Source organism: Pseudophryne corroboree, chromosome 1 (assembly GCF_028390025.1).
Source record: "Pseudophryne corroboree isolate aPseCor3 chromosome 1, aPseCor3.hap2, whole genome shotgun sequence".
NCBI classification, from domain to species: Eukaryota; Metazoa; Chordata; class Amphibia; order Anura; family Myobatrachidae; genus Pseudophryne; species Pseudophryne corroboree.
The window spans coordinates 713,042,642-713,060,335 of NC_086444.1; the positions used below are offsets into that span (position 1 = coordinate 713,042,642).

At 45.1% G+C, this 17,694-nt stretch overlaps 1 protein-coding gene across 1 annotated transcript in view; it reads left to right on the forward strand.

Moving 5' to 3' along the window:
• Positions 1–17,694, forward strand: part of HNRNPM (heterogeneous nuclear ribonucleoprotein M) — a 304,130-nt gene that overhangs the window by 79,857 nt on the left and 206,579 nt on the right. Inside the window, exons 3-5 of the mRNA XM_063915138.1 lie at positions 3,873–3,925; positions 4,516–4,523; positions 4,604–4,697. Coding sequence (XP_063771208.1) covers positions 3,873–3,925; positions 4,516–4,523; positions 4,604–4,697 — 155 coding nt within the window. The remainder of the gene's footprint in view (positions 1–3,872; positions 3,926–4,515; positions 4,524–4,603; positions 4,698–17,694) is intronic.

Sequence of the window (17,694 nt, forward strand, 5' to 3'; positions counted from 1 at the left end):
AATGTCCGTCTCCCTGGGCACAGTTCCTATAACTGGGGTCTGGAGGACGGGCTTAGAGGGAGGAGCCAGTTCACACCCATTTAAAGTCTTATAGTGCCCATGTCTCCTGTGGATCCCGTCTATACCCCATGGTCCTTTTGGAGTCCCCAGCATCCTCTATGGACTAAGAGAAAAGGATTTACCGGTAGGTATTAAAATCCTATTTTTTGCCTTTTTTTTGTTTTACCTTGCCGCCGAAACCCCAAACGCCTAGGTCTAGGGTTATAACTGGCAGGAAACCTGACCACCTTGGATTTGGCTTCTAACTCCAGAATATCTGTCAATTCCATACCAAAAAGAATATTTCCAACAAAAGGCAAAGCTTCCAGAACCTTCTTGGATTCTGAATCCGCTTTCTGTGTACGTAGCCAAATTGCTCTGCGAGCAGCTACCGTTAAGGCTGACGCTTTGAAAGCAATTGTACCCATATCCATTGCTGCTGCTTCTAAGAATAGTGCAGCCTGTTTCATATGAGCTATATGGGTTTCCTGCTCCCTAGTAGGTGCTGAAAGCCCGTTTTCCAGTTCGTCAGCCTATTCAACTACCACTTCCGCTTTTGCCATCCAGGCTGAGGCCATAGCTGGCCTTATGACTGCCCCTGACAGAGAAAATAATGTTTTTCAAAAAACCATCCACTCTTCTGTCTGTGACATCATCATTTAATGATGTTGATGGTAACGGCAAAATAGATTTTCGCACTAATCGAATGACTTGCGTATCTACCTTAGGAGGCACTTCTCTTTTAAACAGTCCCCAGTTGGAAAAGGGTAATAGGAATCCCATTTCTTTGGGGAATTCTATATTTCTTATTAGGTGTAGCCCAAGCTTCCTCCATAATTTCAGTCAGTTCTTCTGACCCTGGAAACTCAACCCTAACTGTTTTTGGGATGTTTAAACACAGGTGCTTTTAGTTTTTATTGTTGGCTCTCCTGAAACCTCTAGAGACAGAATAGCCTTCATTGCTCCAATGAAATCAGCTATATTCTCTGAGCTGAAACCTTCTACTTGTTCTTCATATGATGAAGTAGGGTAAATAGAGTTATCCTCATCTGATCTATCATCCTGTGTAGCCTGTGAATTTGATATGTTTACCCTTGGTTTATCAGCCTGTTGATTTGTAGAAGCTGTTGGGGCTAAACCATAAGACGGGAGCTGCATGCATGGGTAAATAGTATACCCTATTCCTGAGGTTGAAGTTGTAGGGACCAACCTGTCCGCTATACTGGCTAAGGTTTGTGCAAACATAGCCCAAGGTGAATCTATTTGTCGTTGAACAGGGATCTGCCTTGCAATCTGCTGAAACGCAAAACAATTTGCACATAACCCATCATGTGCCAGATGCTGAGCTGATAACCCCACCTTACATGATAAACATGTTATGAGTGTTGGTGTTACTGTTAATGTAACCTCGTCACCTTTGCCGCTCTTAGACATGATAAATAATCAGCTTTACACGGTATACTACATAATCTGTGACTAATCACTTTACCTGTATTAAAGTGATATCAAGCTGACCCCAACCCAAGCACCAGCATCGAGGCTCAGAAGAGACACTAACAAACATATATAAAGTCGGCAATCAAACTAGCAGTCAGTCACATGTTATATATTCGTCATATAAGCATATTACCAACTATGAACACATTTCAAGTATGTAGGAGTACATTTTTCTGAATTCTGTTCTATACAGTTTAGTTAACGTATTCAGACGCATTTGCGAATAAAATCACAGTAATGTATACAGACTCGTATGCAATAGTCACTAAAGTTTACTATTCATACTAACAAAAGTAAATAGAAATTTAGTGCTGTATAACCCTTACTCTGTAGAGTGGGATACAGGGAGACTCACCCCACTTCCAGGATTGATCAGTATGTTTGCGATCGCTGAGTGGATCCAGACACTACTAGTGTACACTGCCGCTCCGGTACTTTTTAGTGGACACAGACGCTTGGTGAATGCCAGTGCATGCAGACGCACACGTCTGCAAGCCAATCTCTATCAGTAACACTTAGTGTACACGGACGAAGCAGCCTATGCTGCGACCGAGTCCCCTCGTGGCAGCGTCTGAGACGGAAGTGAGGCAATCAGTTCATGGCGGGAGACTCACTGAAACTGGTCATGAACTGGGGGGAGGGGCGACCAGGAGAGCGTCTGACTCCCCACTGCTGACATCAACCCTTGGGACCGCAGCCTGAACTAATCCTGGTGACTATTGATTCCTAAGGCCTAGCGCTGGAGCACCCATGGTGGCGGCGCGCCAGCTACTGTTTGGTAGTCTCCTCCCAAACAGTGCGGCAGTGTCCGTATTCCCCTTCCAAGTGGAACCGATGCCTTACCTTCTCCCCGTGCTCTGGCCACAGCCTGGTAACGTCTTCTTGGACCTGCTAGTATATCTGACACAGACGCTCGTCGAGACAGCACTTGTACCGTGGGTAAGCGTTGTTGCGACCCGGCAGAGAGTTGTTGGAGGAGCGACTCTTTCCAATATGCGTGTAAGACGCTGTTAGGAAAGATCACTCAAAACAATGTGGTAAGACTATAAAAATAAAATAATAAAAATAAAAAAAATGCTTAGGGCTGCCAAACACAGCAGCCCTGTGACCATGGTCCGACTCCTGCCGTACCGAACAAAAAACTGATTTGACAGCCAGTGGGTGGGGATATATGGAGGAACCCGTTGCATCCTGGGAGGCCAGAAACCTTGTGATCGTTTGGTACCAATACGCTGTCGCTCCATCATATCCCAATGTTATCCTGTGGATAACCTGTGGACCCTGCCGGAGAAAGAGCGCCTACTTGTGTCTGGCACATTAAATTTAGTGCGATCACCCTGTGAGTTATGTGTACACAGTGGTAATAAAAGCAGCAACTTAGCTTATAGAAACATCTTCAGGCTGATGATTCTTAGATGAGTAAACATGTAAATTAAAAGGAAAACGACTGTGTGTACTGTTTGTAAACTGTTTTCACAGAAGCTCATAATTAGGAACACTTCTGGTCCCAGTAAGCATTAACAGAGCGGGTTAAATAAAAAAATACAGTTTTTAATATACACAATCCAGTCGCAAAAGCAGGTATAAAACGTACAAGATTAAAATATAAAATGGCTTATCTGTCCGCTATGGGAAGTCCTGGGTAACTATTAATAAGCATCAAGTCCCTGCTCCAACGCGTTTCAGTTGGTGTGTGGGATTTTTTTTTTTTTTTTTTTTACTGAAATCAGTGTGTTACAGGAGACCTCTACTTAAGTGTTGATGACGTTGAGTAGGTTCGACGAAGACCCTCTTGTACTGTTACCAGAAAGCAGTTTAAACAGAAGTTTTGTTTGTCATCTTCTGTAAGCCCTGTGAGAGGGCTTACTGCCGGGTAAAGTGAACCATAGTAGAACAAATCAATATTAATTGTCCTAAGTTGGACTTGTTTGTTGGCTCTTGGTCATTCTGTGCTGCCTGTGGACTGATGGAATGCGTGGGAAGAACATCTATTGTTACAAGAACATTGTATTTGCTTTTTCTGCTGGATTTTCAAAGCCCAGTTGGTCTTTGTTGTCTTTATTTTTAATTGAAATCTGCAAATGTTATGGGCAGTGTAACCCAAGAATAGTGGTAAATATTGTTGGAATATATTGAAAAACATGAGGTGATACATTTTGCTTGAAAGGGTGGTGAAACAAGAATGCCTTGCCTTACTTGTTTGCTCTGCACACTTGTAAATCTTGTGTAGTAACTGAGCTTGGCTGATGCTCAAGGTTGTTGATGACTTGTTCTAAATCCCCATTATTTTCTTGGCTTTTTTCCTATGGTTTGTTTCGTCTGGATCTGATTTGTAGTGGGTGAGGTAACATACGTGGAACTCTTATTGGACGATGAAGGAAAGTCAAGGGTAAGTCTTCGAGAGATTCCCCACCTGTTTATTTATTTATGTTTAATATGAGCGCCGTGCATCCTGGTTTGTCTTCATAGATTCTTGTGGAAGCAGCAACCAATCAGCAAAACAAGAAGTTGTTAGGAAAATTTGTTTTTTGTTTTTTGTCGACGCTCACGTGGCTTTGAAAGTGACAAATGCCAAGGTTGTTGTGTTCATTTATCCTTCTCATTATTATGGTAGTTTTGTTATTTGCTCAAAGTTGAGTTAGACTGGGTTAAACCATTTCATGGGACATGAAACTGAGGTGTTACCTTTTGATTTTTGTCTTCAACACTTTTTTTTTCTTTTGGATACTTTAAATGATACCTTATTCTGGCATTAGTGATGATTTGTGTTTTACTATGTTATTTTTCACACTCATTGCTATAAAAAGTACCACAATGAATTAGTGATATGTTAAACCCAATGTTATATAGGCAATCCTTGTACTATAATAAGTTTTATTTTTAAGTTGGTTCAGTAACTATTTGTTGAATTAATTTTTGTTTTTTATCTCCTCTTCACTTGCCATCCTAATGCCTTCCTTGTGTGTGTCACCTCCTAAGGGATGCGCGTAAGTATTCTGCTTTCTGTGTTTGCCTACTGCTCATTGAGGTTTTATGCGCCTAACAAAGTTTATATGCTCTCATTCAGTGTTGTGGAGTTTAAGCTTGAGGAAAGCATGAAGAAAGCAGTGCAACTTCTCAACAAGCATGCTCTCAATGGAAGACCATTAAAAATTAAAGAGGTACATTTTTATTTTTATTTTTTATCATCCCAAGTAGTAGTGTCTCTGAACAGTTCATGAGAATTAAGTGAAACTGCTGAAACAACAATTTGATAATTCCTGGGTAGCTTTAAAAAAAATAAAATAATAAAAAAAAAAAAGGAAAAGAAAAATAAATTATTTTTTTAATTATCATTGTTACTGTCAGGCTGAATAACACGCTATGAGATGTATAGTTCATACAGCCAGTGAGCAGTATATATATATCTCTAAGTGCACTGTTACGTGTGTATGGTGTCATTCAGGCACATCATGTCTGCCCTACAGGTATATCCGTACATCTGCCTTTGTGTGTGGGTGGGCGACTGACCGATGAACCTGTTATGATGGGTGCAGGAACTGTCGACAATGACACCACAACTTGACGTGCAATTTTGAATGCTTGTCCAGTTGTGATGTGTGGCCATACATATTGAACGGACAATTGGTTAAGTGTGTATACTTACCAAATTGATTGCCCAACAGGATGGCCCGTGGGTTGGTCAGGTGTGTACCCAGCCTTATTGTTGTATTTTTATGATTATTTTCAGCAGTAGTGGTGGCTGTCTTGCTTGCATTTTTAAACAAACATCATTTTAATGTAAACTCCTGTTAATGTCCCATAGTATGACCACCTACAATGCTGTGCAGCGCACTGTGTTATTAAACCTAATGAAGAGAGGCAGAACATGGACAGAGCAATTATTTGCGATATTCCGCCAGGCATCGCAACAGTGCTTGGCTGTACACACATCTGGGTGTTATGTTGCCACTGACATGGAGTGAGAGGGATAAGTTGTAATGTCAGCAGACTTGGTGTGGTGTTCTTGAATGACACATTGTGCAAATTCCTGGGAAATTACTACCCCTCCTACCTTAGTGTTTTCCATTGATCGCACGAAGATCATAAGTAAGAGATGCGGTTATTAAGAGCGAGACTGTACTTGTAAAAAGTAAACCATATTACGTGAGTTTAAAGGGGGTGGGGGAACATAGTCCAAGGTCAATCTCAAAATGTTTCACCTCTCACACGGTTTGCTGTCACACACTGTGTGTTTTTCCCATGCATCGTTAAAATGCATAGTACAAAAGTAGAGCAACGTGTTAACCTAAATTTTTTAGTAAAATTGAACAAAACGTTCACCGAGGCTTACGGGGCTGTTTGTATGTTACGTGCACGTATCTTTGAGTGGCACAAAAGATTTAGTGACAATCGGGAGGATCTTGAAGATGACAAATGTCCCGGAATGCCTTGCACATCAATAACAAACAAAATGTGGGGGGAAAAAATATAAAAATAGTTTGAATTGACCATAGACTCTGCATCCTAAAGATGGCAGAAATGGTAAACATTGACAAAGTTACTGTTAGGCAAGTTTTACATCCAGAGCTTAACATGACAAAAGTTTGTGATAAGATTGTTCCAAGACTTCTCACTGCAGAGCAGTTTGTACAGACATTTTGGAACAAATTCAAGCGAATTCACATTTTTTTGATATTTGTTAACTAAAATAAATTATGGATCTTCCTTTACGATCCTGAGAGAAAACACCAGTTCATGCACTGGAAAACGCAATCACCATGAATGAAGGTAGCACATCAAAACAAATCCAAATTCTAAGCCATGTTAATTGTTTTCTTTGATATCAAGGGTGTTATTTTAGCAGACTACCAGGAGGCGCAACAGTGAATCAACATTACAGGAGTATCCCTTATCCAAAATTCTAAATCTTAAATTTTTGGGTCCGCTCCTGAGATAATGACATATATTATATGATCTCTATACATATAATATATACAGTGCCTTGCTAAAGTATTCACCCCCCTTGGCTTTTTACCTATTTTATTACATTACAACCTGTAATTTATTTATTTATTTTTTATTTGAATTTTATGTGATGGCTCTGCACAAAATAGTCTAAGTTGGTGAATTGAAAAATATATATATAAAAAAAAAGTATAAATAAAAATTTGAAATGAAGTACACCTGTGTGCAATTTTAAGTGTCTCATGATCTGTCAGTATAAACACACCTTTTCTAAAAGGCCCCAGAGGCTGCAACACCACTAAGCAAGAGGCATCACACCATGAAGACCAAGAGCTCTCCAAACAAGTCAGGGACAAAGTTGTTGAAGAACAAGTCAGGGTTGGGTTATTAAAAAAAAAAAAAAAAAAAAAAAAAAAAAATACAAATCTTTGATGATCCCCCAGACCACCAACAAATCCATCATCTTCAAATAGAAAGAACATTGTACCACAGCAAACCTGCCAAGAGAAGGCCAGCCGCCAAAACTCACAGACCGAGCCAAGGAGGGCATTAATCAGAGAGGCAGCACCGAGACCAAAGGTAACCCTGAAGGAGCTGCAGAGACTGGTGTATCTGCTCATGTGACCACAATAAGCCGTACACTCCATAGAGCTGGGCTTTCTGGAAGAGTGGCCAGAAAAAAGCCATTACTTAGTCTTAAAAATAAGAAGGCACGTTTTGAGGTTGCCTAAATTCATGTGGACGACTCCCCAAATGTATGGAGGAAAGTGCTCTGGTCAGATGAGACTAAAATTTTACTTTTTGGCCACCAAGGAAAACGCAAGGAAGACCACCATCCCCACAGTGAAACATGTTGGTGACAGCATCATGCTGTGGGATGTGTTTCAACAGCGGGGACTGGGAAACTTGAGTCAAGGGAATTATGGATGGTGCTAAATACAGGGATATTCTTGAGCAAAACCTGTTTCAGTCTGCCTGTGATTTGAGACTGGGACGGAGGTTCACCTTCCAGCAGGACAGTGACCTGACGCATACACTCGAGTGGTTTAAGGGGAAACATTTAAATGCGTTAGAATGGCCTAGTCAAAGCCCAGATCTCAATCCAATTGAGAATCTGTGGTCAGACTTGAAGATTGCTGTTCGTAAGCGGAAACCATCCAACATGAAGGAGCTGGGGCAATTTTGCCTTGAGGAATGGGCAAAAATCCCAGTGGCAAGCTCATAGAGACTTATCCAAAGCGACTTGCAGCTGTAATTGCCGCAAAAGGTGGCTCTACAAAGTACAGACTTTAGGGGGGTTAATTAGTTATGCACGCTGAAGTTTTTTGTTTTGTCCTATTTGTTGTCAACCATTTCAATTCCAGGTTGTGAGGCAACAAAACATGAAAAACGCAAAGGGAGATTAATACTTTAGCAAGGCACTGTATAATTATCATTATCATATCAATATGTCATTATCTCAGTAGTGGACCCAAAAATGTGGGATTTTTGGATAAGAGATACTCAACCTGTACTACAAAAATGTTCTAGAAACTTTGCATGAAAGAATCGGAAGAAACAGACCAGTGTTCTGGAAAAATCTTCCATGGGGGCAATGCACCAGTCCACACCTCCCCCCCCCCCCCCCGCTCTCTCGCGCTCTCTCTCGCGCTCTCTCTCGCGCTCTCTCTCGCGCTCTCTCTCGCGCTCTCTCTCGCGCTCTCTCTCGCGCGCTCTCTCGCGCGCTCTCTCTCGCGCTCTCTCTCGCGCTCTCTCTCGCGCTCTCTCTCGCGCTCTCTCTCGCGCTCTCTCTCGCGCTCTCTCTCTCGCTTGAGTTCTATCTTTTGTTACATCTGTACTCAAGGGAATCTGTTTTGCATCAGTTACTGAGGTAAAGAAGAAAACAGAACTGTTGATACATCTGATTGATAATGAGCTACAGCACAGTTTTTACCAATTGAAAATAAGAATACAGCGGTGTGTGGATGCAGAAGGAGGGAGTACATAGAAGGGACATACTTAAAATGTAGTTAATATAATTAAAAGTAGGTTGTAGCATTCGTCTCGTTATGTAATGGCACACCTCATAAGTGGGTCCCATTTAAAAAAATTAAAAAATAAAACAAAAAATCTTTTTTCACTGGGGTCATACAATAGTTTATCTGGGCCCCATAATTTTTCTTAATCTATTTGTGTGTCATCCGGAAATTATTCAAAGTGCTTCACTTTTTCCACATTTTGTTATGTTACAGCCTTTATTCCAAACTGGAATAAATTTATTTTTTCCCTCAAAACTACACACAATACCCTATAATGACAACGTGAAAAAAGTGTTATTGAGATTTTTGCAAATTTATTAAAAATAAAAAAACATAGAAATCACATGTACATAAGTACTCACAGCCTTTGCCATGAAGCTCAAAATTGAGCTCGGGTGCATCCTGTTTCCACTGATCATCCTTGAAATGTTCCTACAGCTTAATTGGAGTCCACCTGTGGTAAAATCAGTTGATTGGACATGATTTGGAAAGGCACACACCTGTCTATATAAGGTCCCACACTTGACAGTGCATGTCTGAGCACAAACCAAGCATGAAGTCAGAGGAATTGTCTGTAGACCTCCGAGACAAACACAAATCTGGGGAAGGGTACAGAAAAATATCTGCTGCTTTGAAGTTCCCAAAGAGCACAGTGGCCTCCATCATCCGTAAATGGAAGAAGTTCGGAACCACCAGGACTCTTCCTAGAGCTGGCCGGCTGTCTATACTGAGGGATCGGGGGAGAAGGGCCCTAGTCAGGGAGGTGACCAAGGACCCGATGGTCACTCTGTCAGAGCTACAGCATTCCTCTATGGAGAGATTAGAACCTTCCAGAAGGATAACCATCTCTGCAGCAATCCACCAATCAGGCCTGTATGGTAGAGTAGCCAGACTGAAGCCAGCCTGGAGTTTGCCAAAATGCACCTGAAGGACTCTCAGACCATGAGAAACAAAATTCTCTGCTCTGATGAGACAAAGAATGAACTCTTTGGCGTGAATGCTAGGTGTCATGTTTGGAGGAAACCAGACACTACTCATCACCATGCCAATGCCATCCCTACAGTGAAGCATGGTGGTGGCAGCATCATACTGTGGGGATGTTTTTCAGCGGCAGGAACCGGGGGACTAGTCAGGATAGAGGGAAAGATGAAAGCAGCAATGCACAGAGACATCCTGGATGAAAACCTGATCCAGAGCGCTCTTGACCTCAGACTGGGGCGACGGTTCATCGTTCAACAGGACAATGACCCTAAGCACACAGCCAAGATATCAAAGGAGTGGCTTCAGGGCAACTCTGTGAATGTCCTTGAGTGGTCCAGCCAGAGCCCAAACTTGAATCTGATTGAACATCTCTGGAGAGATCTGAAAATTGCTGTGCACCGACGCTTCCCATCCAACCTGATGGAGCTTGAGAGGTGCTGCAAAGAGAAATGGACAAAACTTTCCAAAGATAGGTGTGCCAAGCTTGTGGCATCATATTCAAAAAGACTTGAGGTTGTAATTGCTGCCAAAGGTGTATCAACAAAGAATTGATCAAAGGCTGTGAATACATATGTACATGTGATTTTCTTTAGTTTTTTATTTTAAATAAATTTACAAAACTCTCAAACTTTTCACGTTATCACTATGGGGTATTGTTTTTAGAATTTTTTGAGAGAAAAATTAGTTTATTCCAGTTTGTAATAAGGCTGTAACATAACAAAATGTGAAGCGCTGTGAATACTTTCCAGATGCACCTTATGTATGTGGCCATATCATGCAGCCCACCAAGAACCTTTACAATCTGGTGGACAACTGTGCAAAAGATAGCACCTATACTTGTGTATCAATACCTATTTCCCTATGGATTGTAAGCTTGCGAGTGTGGCCTTCCTACATCTATGACTTTATTACCCAGTTTTGTTTTATCATTGTTTCAAATTTTAAAGTGCAGCGAAATTTGCTGTGCTATATAAGAAAAATGTACATAGTGCGGCGCTGTGAGGGGTGCCCTGAGCCAGCGCCTACACCCTACACTGTCCAGAAAGCCTTTCAGGGTCCCAGGATCACTGCCAGCAGAATTCCTCAGACCAGTATAATCTACAGGAGAGCGGGAAGCAGTGCCATTAAAGGGGGCGGAGCTTCTCATCAAAGCGGACCCAGCAGCGTTCAGCGCCATTTTCCTGCCTGCAGAAGAGCTGACCGGAAGAGCTGTCCCTCCAAATCAACTCCAGCTATCTTGTATGTTACCAGGGGGTTGTAGAAGGGAGGGGGGGAGGCTGTGTAAAGTCTGTGTAGTCTATTAAGGTACACAGACAGCGCTGGTAGTTTCATTAGTTCTACCTTAAAAAGCGCTGTGTGTGGGTTGGCTCCAATCTCTGTGTCTCTCTGTGGCTTACTTGGGTGGAAACTGTGTCTGACATTTCCCTGTGTGTGTGTGTGTTTACTATCTCACATAGCCATGTCTATGAACTCTGTCATATGCTGCAGAAGATGTTTCCTCTCAGGAGGGATCCATTCCATGTACACAGGATTGTAATGTTTGTCTCAGATAGCTAATACTGAGGCTGAAACTCAGGTGTTGGAAGTCTATGGCAGTTTGGTCCGGCTCTGTCCTTATTCCTGCAAGATCCCCTAGCATGTTCCCACAGAGAAGTGCACTTGCCCAAATTATGCAAGATGACACAGATACCGATTCTGATACTGCAGACGGTGATGGGGACATGATGAGGGGGTGCAGCTCATGATTGAGGCCATTAGAGATGTGTTAAACATTAATGACACTACACCTAAGCAGGTTGAGGAGGCTTACTTCACTGATAATAAGAAAGCCCCACTAGCCTTTCCCGCGTCTAATAAATTAAACGCTATATTTTAAAAGTCCTGGGAAAACCCAGAGAAAATATTCCAGATTCCAAAAAGAGTTCTGGTTGCCTTTCCCTTCCCTGAGGAAGATAGGGAAAAAATGGTAAAACCCACCAATGACGCATCTGTCTCCAGACTGTCTAAAAGGTGGTTTTACCTGTCACTGGATTTACCGCATTAAAAGAACCGGCTGATCGTAAGATTGACACTACGATCAAATCCATTTACACTGCTTCAGGATTGGCGTTAAGGCCCACTATATTGCCTGTGCATGGATTTCTAAACCCATAGTGAAGTGGTCAGGCACATTACTTGAGGATTTGGATACAATGGATAGAAGTGACATTGAATTTGTTTTTACATAACAGACAGGATTCTGCGGGGTTCATGGTGAAATCCATAAAGGACTTGGGTACGCTGACTGCACGGATATCCTTGATGTCGGTCTCTGCTCGCAGGGGACTCTGGCTACGCCAATGATCTGCAGACACGGAATCCAGAAGAAATGTGGAGAACCTACCCTACACAGGTCAGGCTCTATTTGGGGAAGCGTTGGATGCGTGGATTTCCACGGCAACCGCGGGTAAGTCACCTCTCTTGCCCTCTGCTGCTCCTTCTACGAAGAAACCATTTTCTTCAGCTATGCCACAGCCCTTTCGGACCGCTAAAGCAAAAAAGCCCAAACCTTCTACCACTTTCTTTAGAGGTGGTCGGGCAAAATCCTAAAAGCCTGCACTTGCATTCTCCCAGGACCAGGGACCTACTTCTGGTCCCTCAAAATCCTCAGCATGACGGTGGACCTCAAAGCCTGGAGGGTGGGCTGGGGGGTGGGAGACTCGGATGTTTCATGCACGTCTGGGTGTCGTCCGGCCTGGATTCCTGGGTACAGTGTATTGTGTCCCAGGGGTTCGGACTGGAGTTTCAAAAACTCCCGCCTCTCACCAATTCTTCAAATCAGGCTTGCCAGCTTTGCTGACACAGGGCTATCTTACAGGAAGCCATCCTAAAATTGGAAAAGTCACAGGTCATTGTCCCAGTTCCGCCTCATATGCAAAACAAGGGTTATTATTCAAACCTTTTCATGGTACAGAAACTGGATGGTTCGGTCAGACCAATTTTGAACTTGAAGTTGTTGAACCCTTATCTGAAGGTGTTCAAGTTCAAAATGGAGTCTCTCAGAGCAGTGATTTCATGTCTGGAGGAGGGAGAGAGTATGGTATCCCTGGATATGAAAGATGCGCACCTCCACATTCCGATTTGGCCGCCTCACAGGCTTATCTCAGATTTGCACTGTTAGACAGTCACTATCAATTCCAGGCATTACCATTCGGCCTCTCCACAGCAGAGTGTTCACCAAGGTGATGGCAGACATGATGGTACTCCTCCGCAGACAGGGGGTGAACATAATGCTATATCTGGACGATCTGCTGATTAAAGGCATCGTCCAGGGAGAGGATGTTGCAGTTCATTGTTCTCACGACTCATCTGCTCAGGGAACACGGTTGGATCCTGAATCTTCCAAAATCACATTTGGAGCCGACGAGGAGGTTGTCTTTCCTGGGAATGATCCTCGACACAAAATTGCAGAGGGTGTTTTTTTCGGTAGAGAAAGCGTTAGTGATGCAAACAATGGTCCATCGGTTCATCAGTGCATTTGCCTTCTGGGGAAGAGGGTGGCCTCTTACGAGGCTCTACAGTACGGAAGGTTTCATGTTATACCCTTCCATCTGGATCTCCTGGACAAGTGGTCGGGATCTCATCTACACATGGACCAGAGAATACGTCTGTCGCCAAAGGCAGGATTTCACTCCTCTGGTGGCTCCAATTACCTTGCCTTCTGGAGGGCCGCAGGTTCGGGATTCAGGACTGGCTCCTTCTAACCATGGATGCAAGTCTCCGGGTCTGGGGCGCAGTCACTCAAGGGGAAACCTTCCAATGAAGGTGGTCAAGTCTGAAAGCCGGCCTACCGATAAACATTCTGGAACTAAGAGCAGTCTACAACGTTCTTCTCCAAGCGGCCCATCTTCTTAGAAACCGAGCCATTGAAGTGCAGTCGGACAATGTAACGACAGTGGTTTACATAAACCAACAGGGCGGAACGAAGAGCAGAGCTGCAATGTCGGAGGTAACAAGAATCAGCCTCTGGGCAGAAAAACACGCGTTGGCGCTGTCCGCAAACTTCATTCCGGAAGTACACAACTGGGAAGCGGACTTGCTCAGCAGACACCATCTCCGTCCAGGGGAGTGGGGTCTCCATCTGGAGGTGTCCAGGGAGGTAACAGATCTTTGGGGTGTACCTCAAATAGTCCTGATGGCCTCTTGTCTCAGCATGAAGCTTCGGTGATATTGTTCCAGGTCGAGGGACCCACAAGCCGTTGCGGTGGACGCCCTAGTGACTCTGTCGGTGTTCCAGTCGGTGTACGTGTTTCCTCCACCCACTCATTCCAAGAGTTCTAAAGCGCATAAGGAGAACAAGAGTTCAAGCATTCCTTATTGCTCCAGACTGGCATCCTCTACGGACTACGAGAAAAGAATTTACCGATAGGTAATTAAAATCCTATTTTCTCTTGCGTCCTAGGGGATGCTGGGGTCCACATTAGTACCATAGGGTATAGATGGGTCCACCAGGAGCCATTGGCACTTTAAAAGTTTGAGTGTGGGCTTTCTCCTCCCTCTATGCCCCTCCTACCAGACTCTGTTTAGAAAATGTGCCCGGAGGAGCCGGTCACAGCTAGGGGAGCTCTACAGAGCTTTTCTAGTAAAGAGTTAAGAGTTTATTTTTTTACAGGGAGGCTGCTGGCAACAGCCTCCCTGCAGCGAGGGACTAAGTGGGGGGAGCAGTGTCCGCTTTACTGGGTCTTAGACACGACACAGTCTCCGCTGACTGGACACTGAGCTCCAGAGGGGTCAGATCATTCTCCGCCACAGGGGACCGCTCGCCCCAGCAGCATGCCGCCAACCCCTTACAGAGCTGAAGATGTGGTGAGTGAGACACCGACCCCCCCCCCCCCCCCAGCAAGCGGGGGTCCGGTGTGAAGATGATGGCAACGGGGATGGGCGCTCCTAAGAATGCTCAGAGGCACATGGTGTGGCGCTGTGAGAGGCGCCCTGGGCCAGCGCTTACCCCCACACTGGTCCAGAAGTCTGTCGGGGTCCGCGGATCTCAGCCAGCACATTTTACCTCAGGCCAGTATAATCCTTGAAGAGCGGGAAGACAGCGCCATTAAGGGGGCAGAGCTTCTCAGAGCGGACCCAGCAGCATTCCAGCGCCATTTTCCTGCCTGCACAGCGCTGAGAGGAAGAATAGGTCCCTCCACAGCAACTCCAGCTATCAGTACACGGTACCAGGGGGTTGTAGAAGGAGGGGAGGCTGTAAGAAGACTGCGTGTCCTATTAAGGAGCACAGTCAGCGCTGACAAGGGGTCCCCTTTGCTAAAAAGCGCTGTGTGTTGGTTGGCTCCAATCTCTGTCTCTCTCGTGCCATTCTGGGGGGGGAAACTCTGTCTGCCCTCACGTGTGTGTGTGTGGTGTTTGGTCGTCTCCTTTAGCTATGTCCAGAGATACTGTGTCATATGCTGCAGAGGATTTATCCTCCCAGGATGATCCCATTCTGTTTAGCACAGATACCAGCAAGGGAACCTGAGTGGTTTTCCTCTATCAAATCTTGGATTTCTAAGATTTCTGACAGGGTTGCAAGTAATGAATCTGCAACCCAGGTATTACAGAGCTCTATGGCAGTATGGCCTGTTTCTGGTACCTCAGGACGCCTCGTTATATACCCCCACAAACGTGTACTTGTGCATGTCACACAAGACGACACGGATACCGATTCTGACACCACAGACTCTGATGGGGATGTGTTGCGGGGGGTCCGTGTCGTCTTGTGTGACATACACAAGCACACGTTTGTGGGGGTATATAGCGAGGCGTCCTGAGGTACCAGAAACAGGCCATACTGATGTAATTGTTGATAGAGGCTATCAGGGATGTGTTGAATGTTAATGATACCACACCTGAGCAGGTTGAGGAGGCTTTTTCACGGAAAATAAAAAGTACTCGTTAACCTTCCCTTCGTCAAAGGAATTGAATGCTATATTTGAAAAAGCATGGGAAAACCCCAGGTGGTGTTTCCTTTCCCTGAGGATAGGAAAAAATGGGAAAACCTGACTATTGTTGACGCATCTGTGTCCAGACTCTCAAAGAAGGTGGTGTTGCCTGTTCCAGGATCTACTGCCTTAAAGGAGCCAGCTGATAGGAAAATTGATAACACGCTTAAATCAGTGTACACTGCTTCAGGGGCCATAGTACGCCCCACTATTGCTAGTGCATGGATTGCAAAGGCAGTAGTAAAGTGGTCGGCTGCCTTACTTGAGGATTTGGGTACGATGGATAGGGATGACGTTGCATTATATTACGCAACATACATGATTCAGCAGGTTTTATGGTAGAATCCTTGAAGGACCTGGGTTCCATGGCTGCAGGAATATCTTCCATGTCTGTTTCAGCTCGTCGGGATCTGTGGCTGTGTCAGTAGTCGGCCGACGTGGAATCCAGAAAAAGTGTGGAGTCCCTACCCTATACAGGTTAGGCTCTCTTTGGGGAAGCTCTAGATGCGTGCATATCCACGGCTACAGCGAGTAAGTCTCCGTTTCTTCGCTCAGCAGCACCTGCTCCGAAGAAATCCTTCTCCATCTGCAAGACAGTCCTTTCGGCCTAACAAGCCTAGAAAGGCCAGGACGTCCAATACCTTCTTTAGGGGAGGTCGGGTTAAGTACAAGAAACCTGCCGCTGCAGGTTTCAAGGAACAAAAGCCTGCTTCAGGTACGCCAAAGTCCTACGCATGACGGTGGACCGCACGGCCTGGAGGTGGTGCCGGTGTGGGCGAGACTCGGATACTTCTGTCACATCTGGGTATTGTCCGGCCTGGATCCCTGGGTGATAGATATTGTGTCCCATGGATGCAGGCTGGAATTTCAGAGTCTCCCTCCTCATCGCTTTTTCAAATCAGGCTTACCAACTCTGTTGGCAGACAGCACTGTATTACAAGACGCTGTTCAAATGCTGGTGGAGGCACAAGTCATTGTGCCAGTACCACCTCACATGCAGAACAAAGCTTACTATTCGAACCCTTTCGTGGTACCGAAACCGGATGGTTCGGTCAGGCCCATTCTGAACCTAAAATCATTGAACCCCTTTCTAAAGGAGTTCAAGTTCAAAATGGAGTCTCTCAGGGCGGTGAGATCAGGTCTGGAAGAGAGGGAATTTCTGGTATCGCTGGATATAAAGGATGCGTACCTCCACATTCCGATCTGGCTGCCGCATCAGGCTTCTCTCCGTTTCGCATTGCTGGACTGTCATTTCCAGTTCCAGGCCCTGCCATTCGGCCTCTCCACAGCACCAAGGGTGTTTACCAAGGTGATGTCAGAAATGATGGTTCTCCGCAAGCAGGGTGTGAACATCATTCCATATCTGGACGATCTGCTGATAAAAGCATTGTCCAAGGAGAAGCCGCTGCAGTCCATTGTACTCACAGCACGACTTCTCGAGAGTCATGGTTGGATTCTGAACCTTCCAAAGTCACATTTGGAACCATCCCAGAGGTTGTCATTTCTGGGAATGATCCTGGATACGGGAGTGCAGAAGGTGTTTCTTCTGCAGGAAAAGGCGTTGGTCATGCACGCTATGGTCCGGTATGTTCTGAAGCCAGCCCGTGTGACTGTTCATCAATGCATTCGCCTATTGGGAAAGAAGGTGGCCTCTTACGAGGCTCTCCAGTACGGGAGGTTCCACGCTCGGACCTTCCAACTGGATCTCCTGCACAGGTGGTCTGGATCTCATCTCCACATGCACCAGAGAATTCGTCTGTCGCCAAAGGCCAGGATTTCACTCCTCTAGTGGCTCCAATTGCCTCACCTTCTGGAGGGCCGCAGGTTCGGGATTCAGGACTGACTCCTTCTAACCACGGATGCGAGCCTTCGGGGCTGGGGAGCAGTCACTCAGGGAGTAACCTTCCAAGGAAGGTGGTCAAGCCTGGAAGCCGGCCTGCTCATCTACATCCTGGAACTAAGAGCCGTCTACAATGGTCTTCAGGCGGCCCCTCTTCTAAGGAATCGGGCCATTCAAGTGCAGTCAGACAACGTAACCGTGGCTTACATAAACCGACAAGGTGGAACGAAGAGCAGAGCGGCAATGTCAGAGGTGACCAGAATACTCCTCTGGACAGAAAAGCACACGTTGGCGCTGTCAGCCATCTTCATTCTGGGAGTAGACAACTGGAAAGCAGACTTCCTCAGCAGACACGATCTCCATCCAGGAGAGTGGGGACTCCATCCGGAGTTGTTCAAGAAAA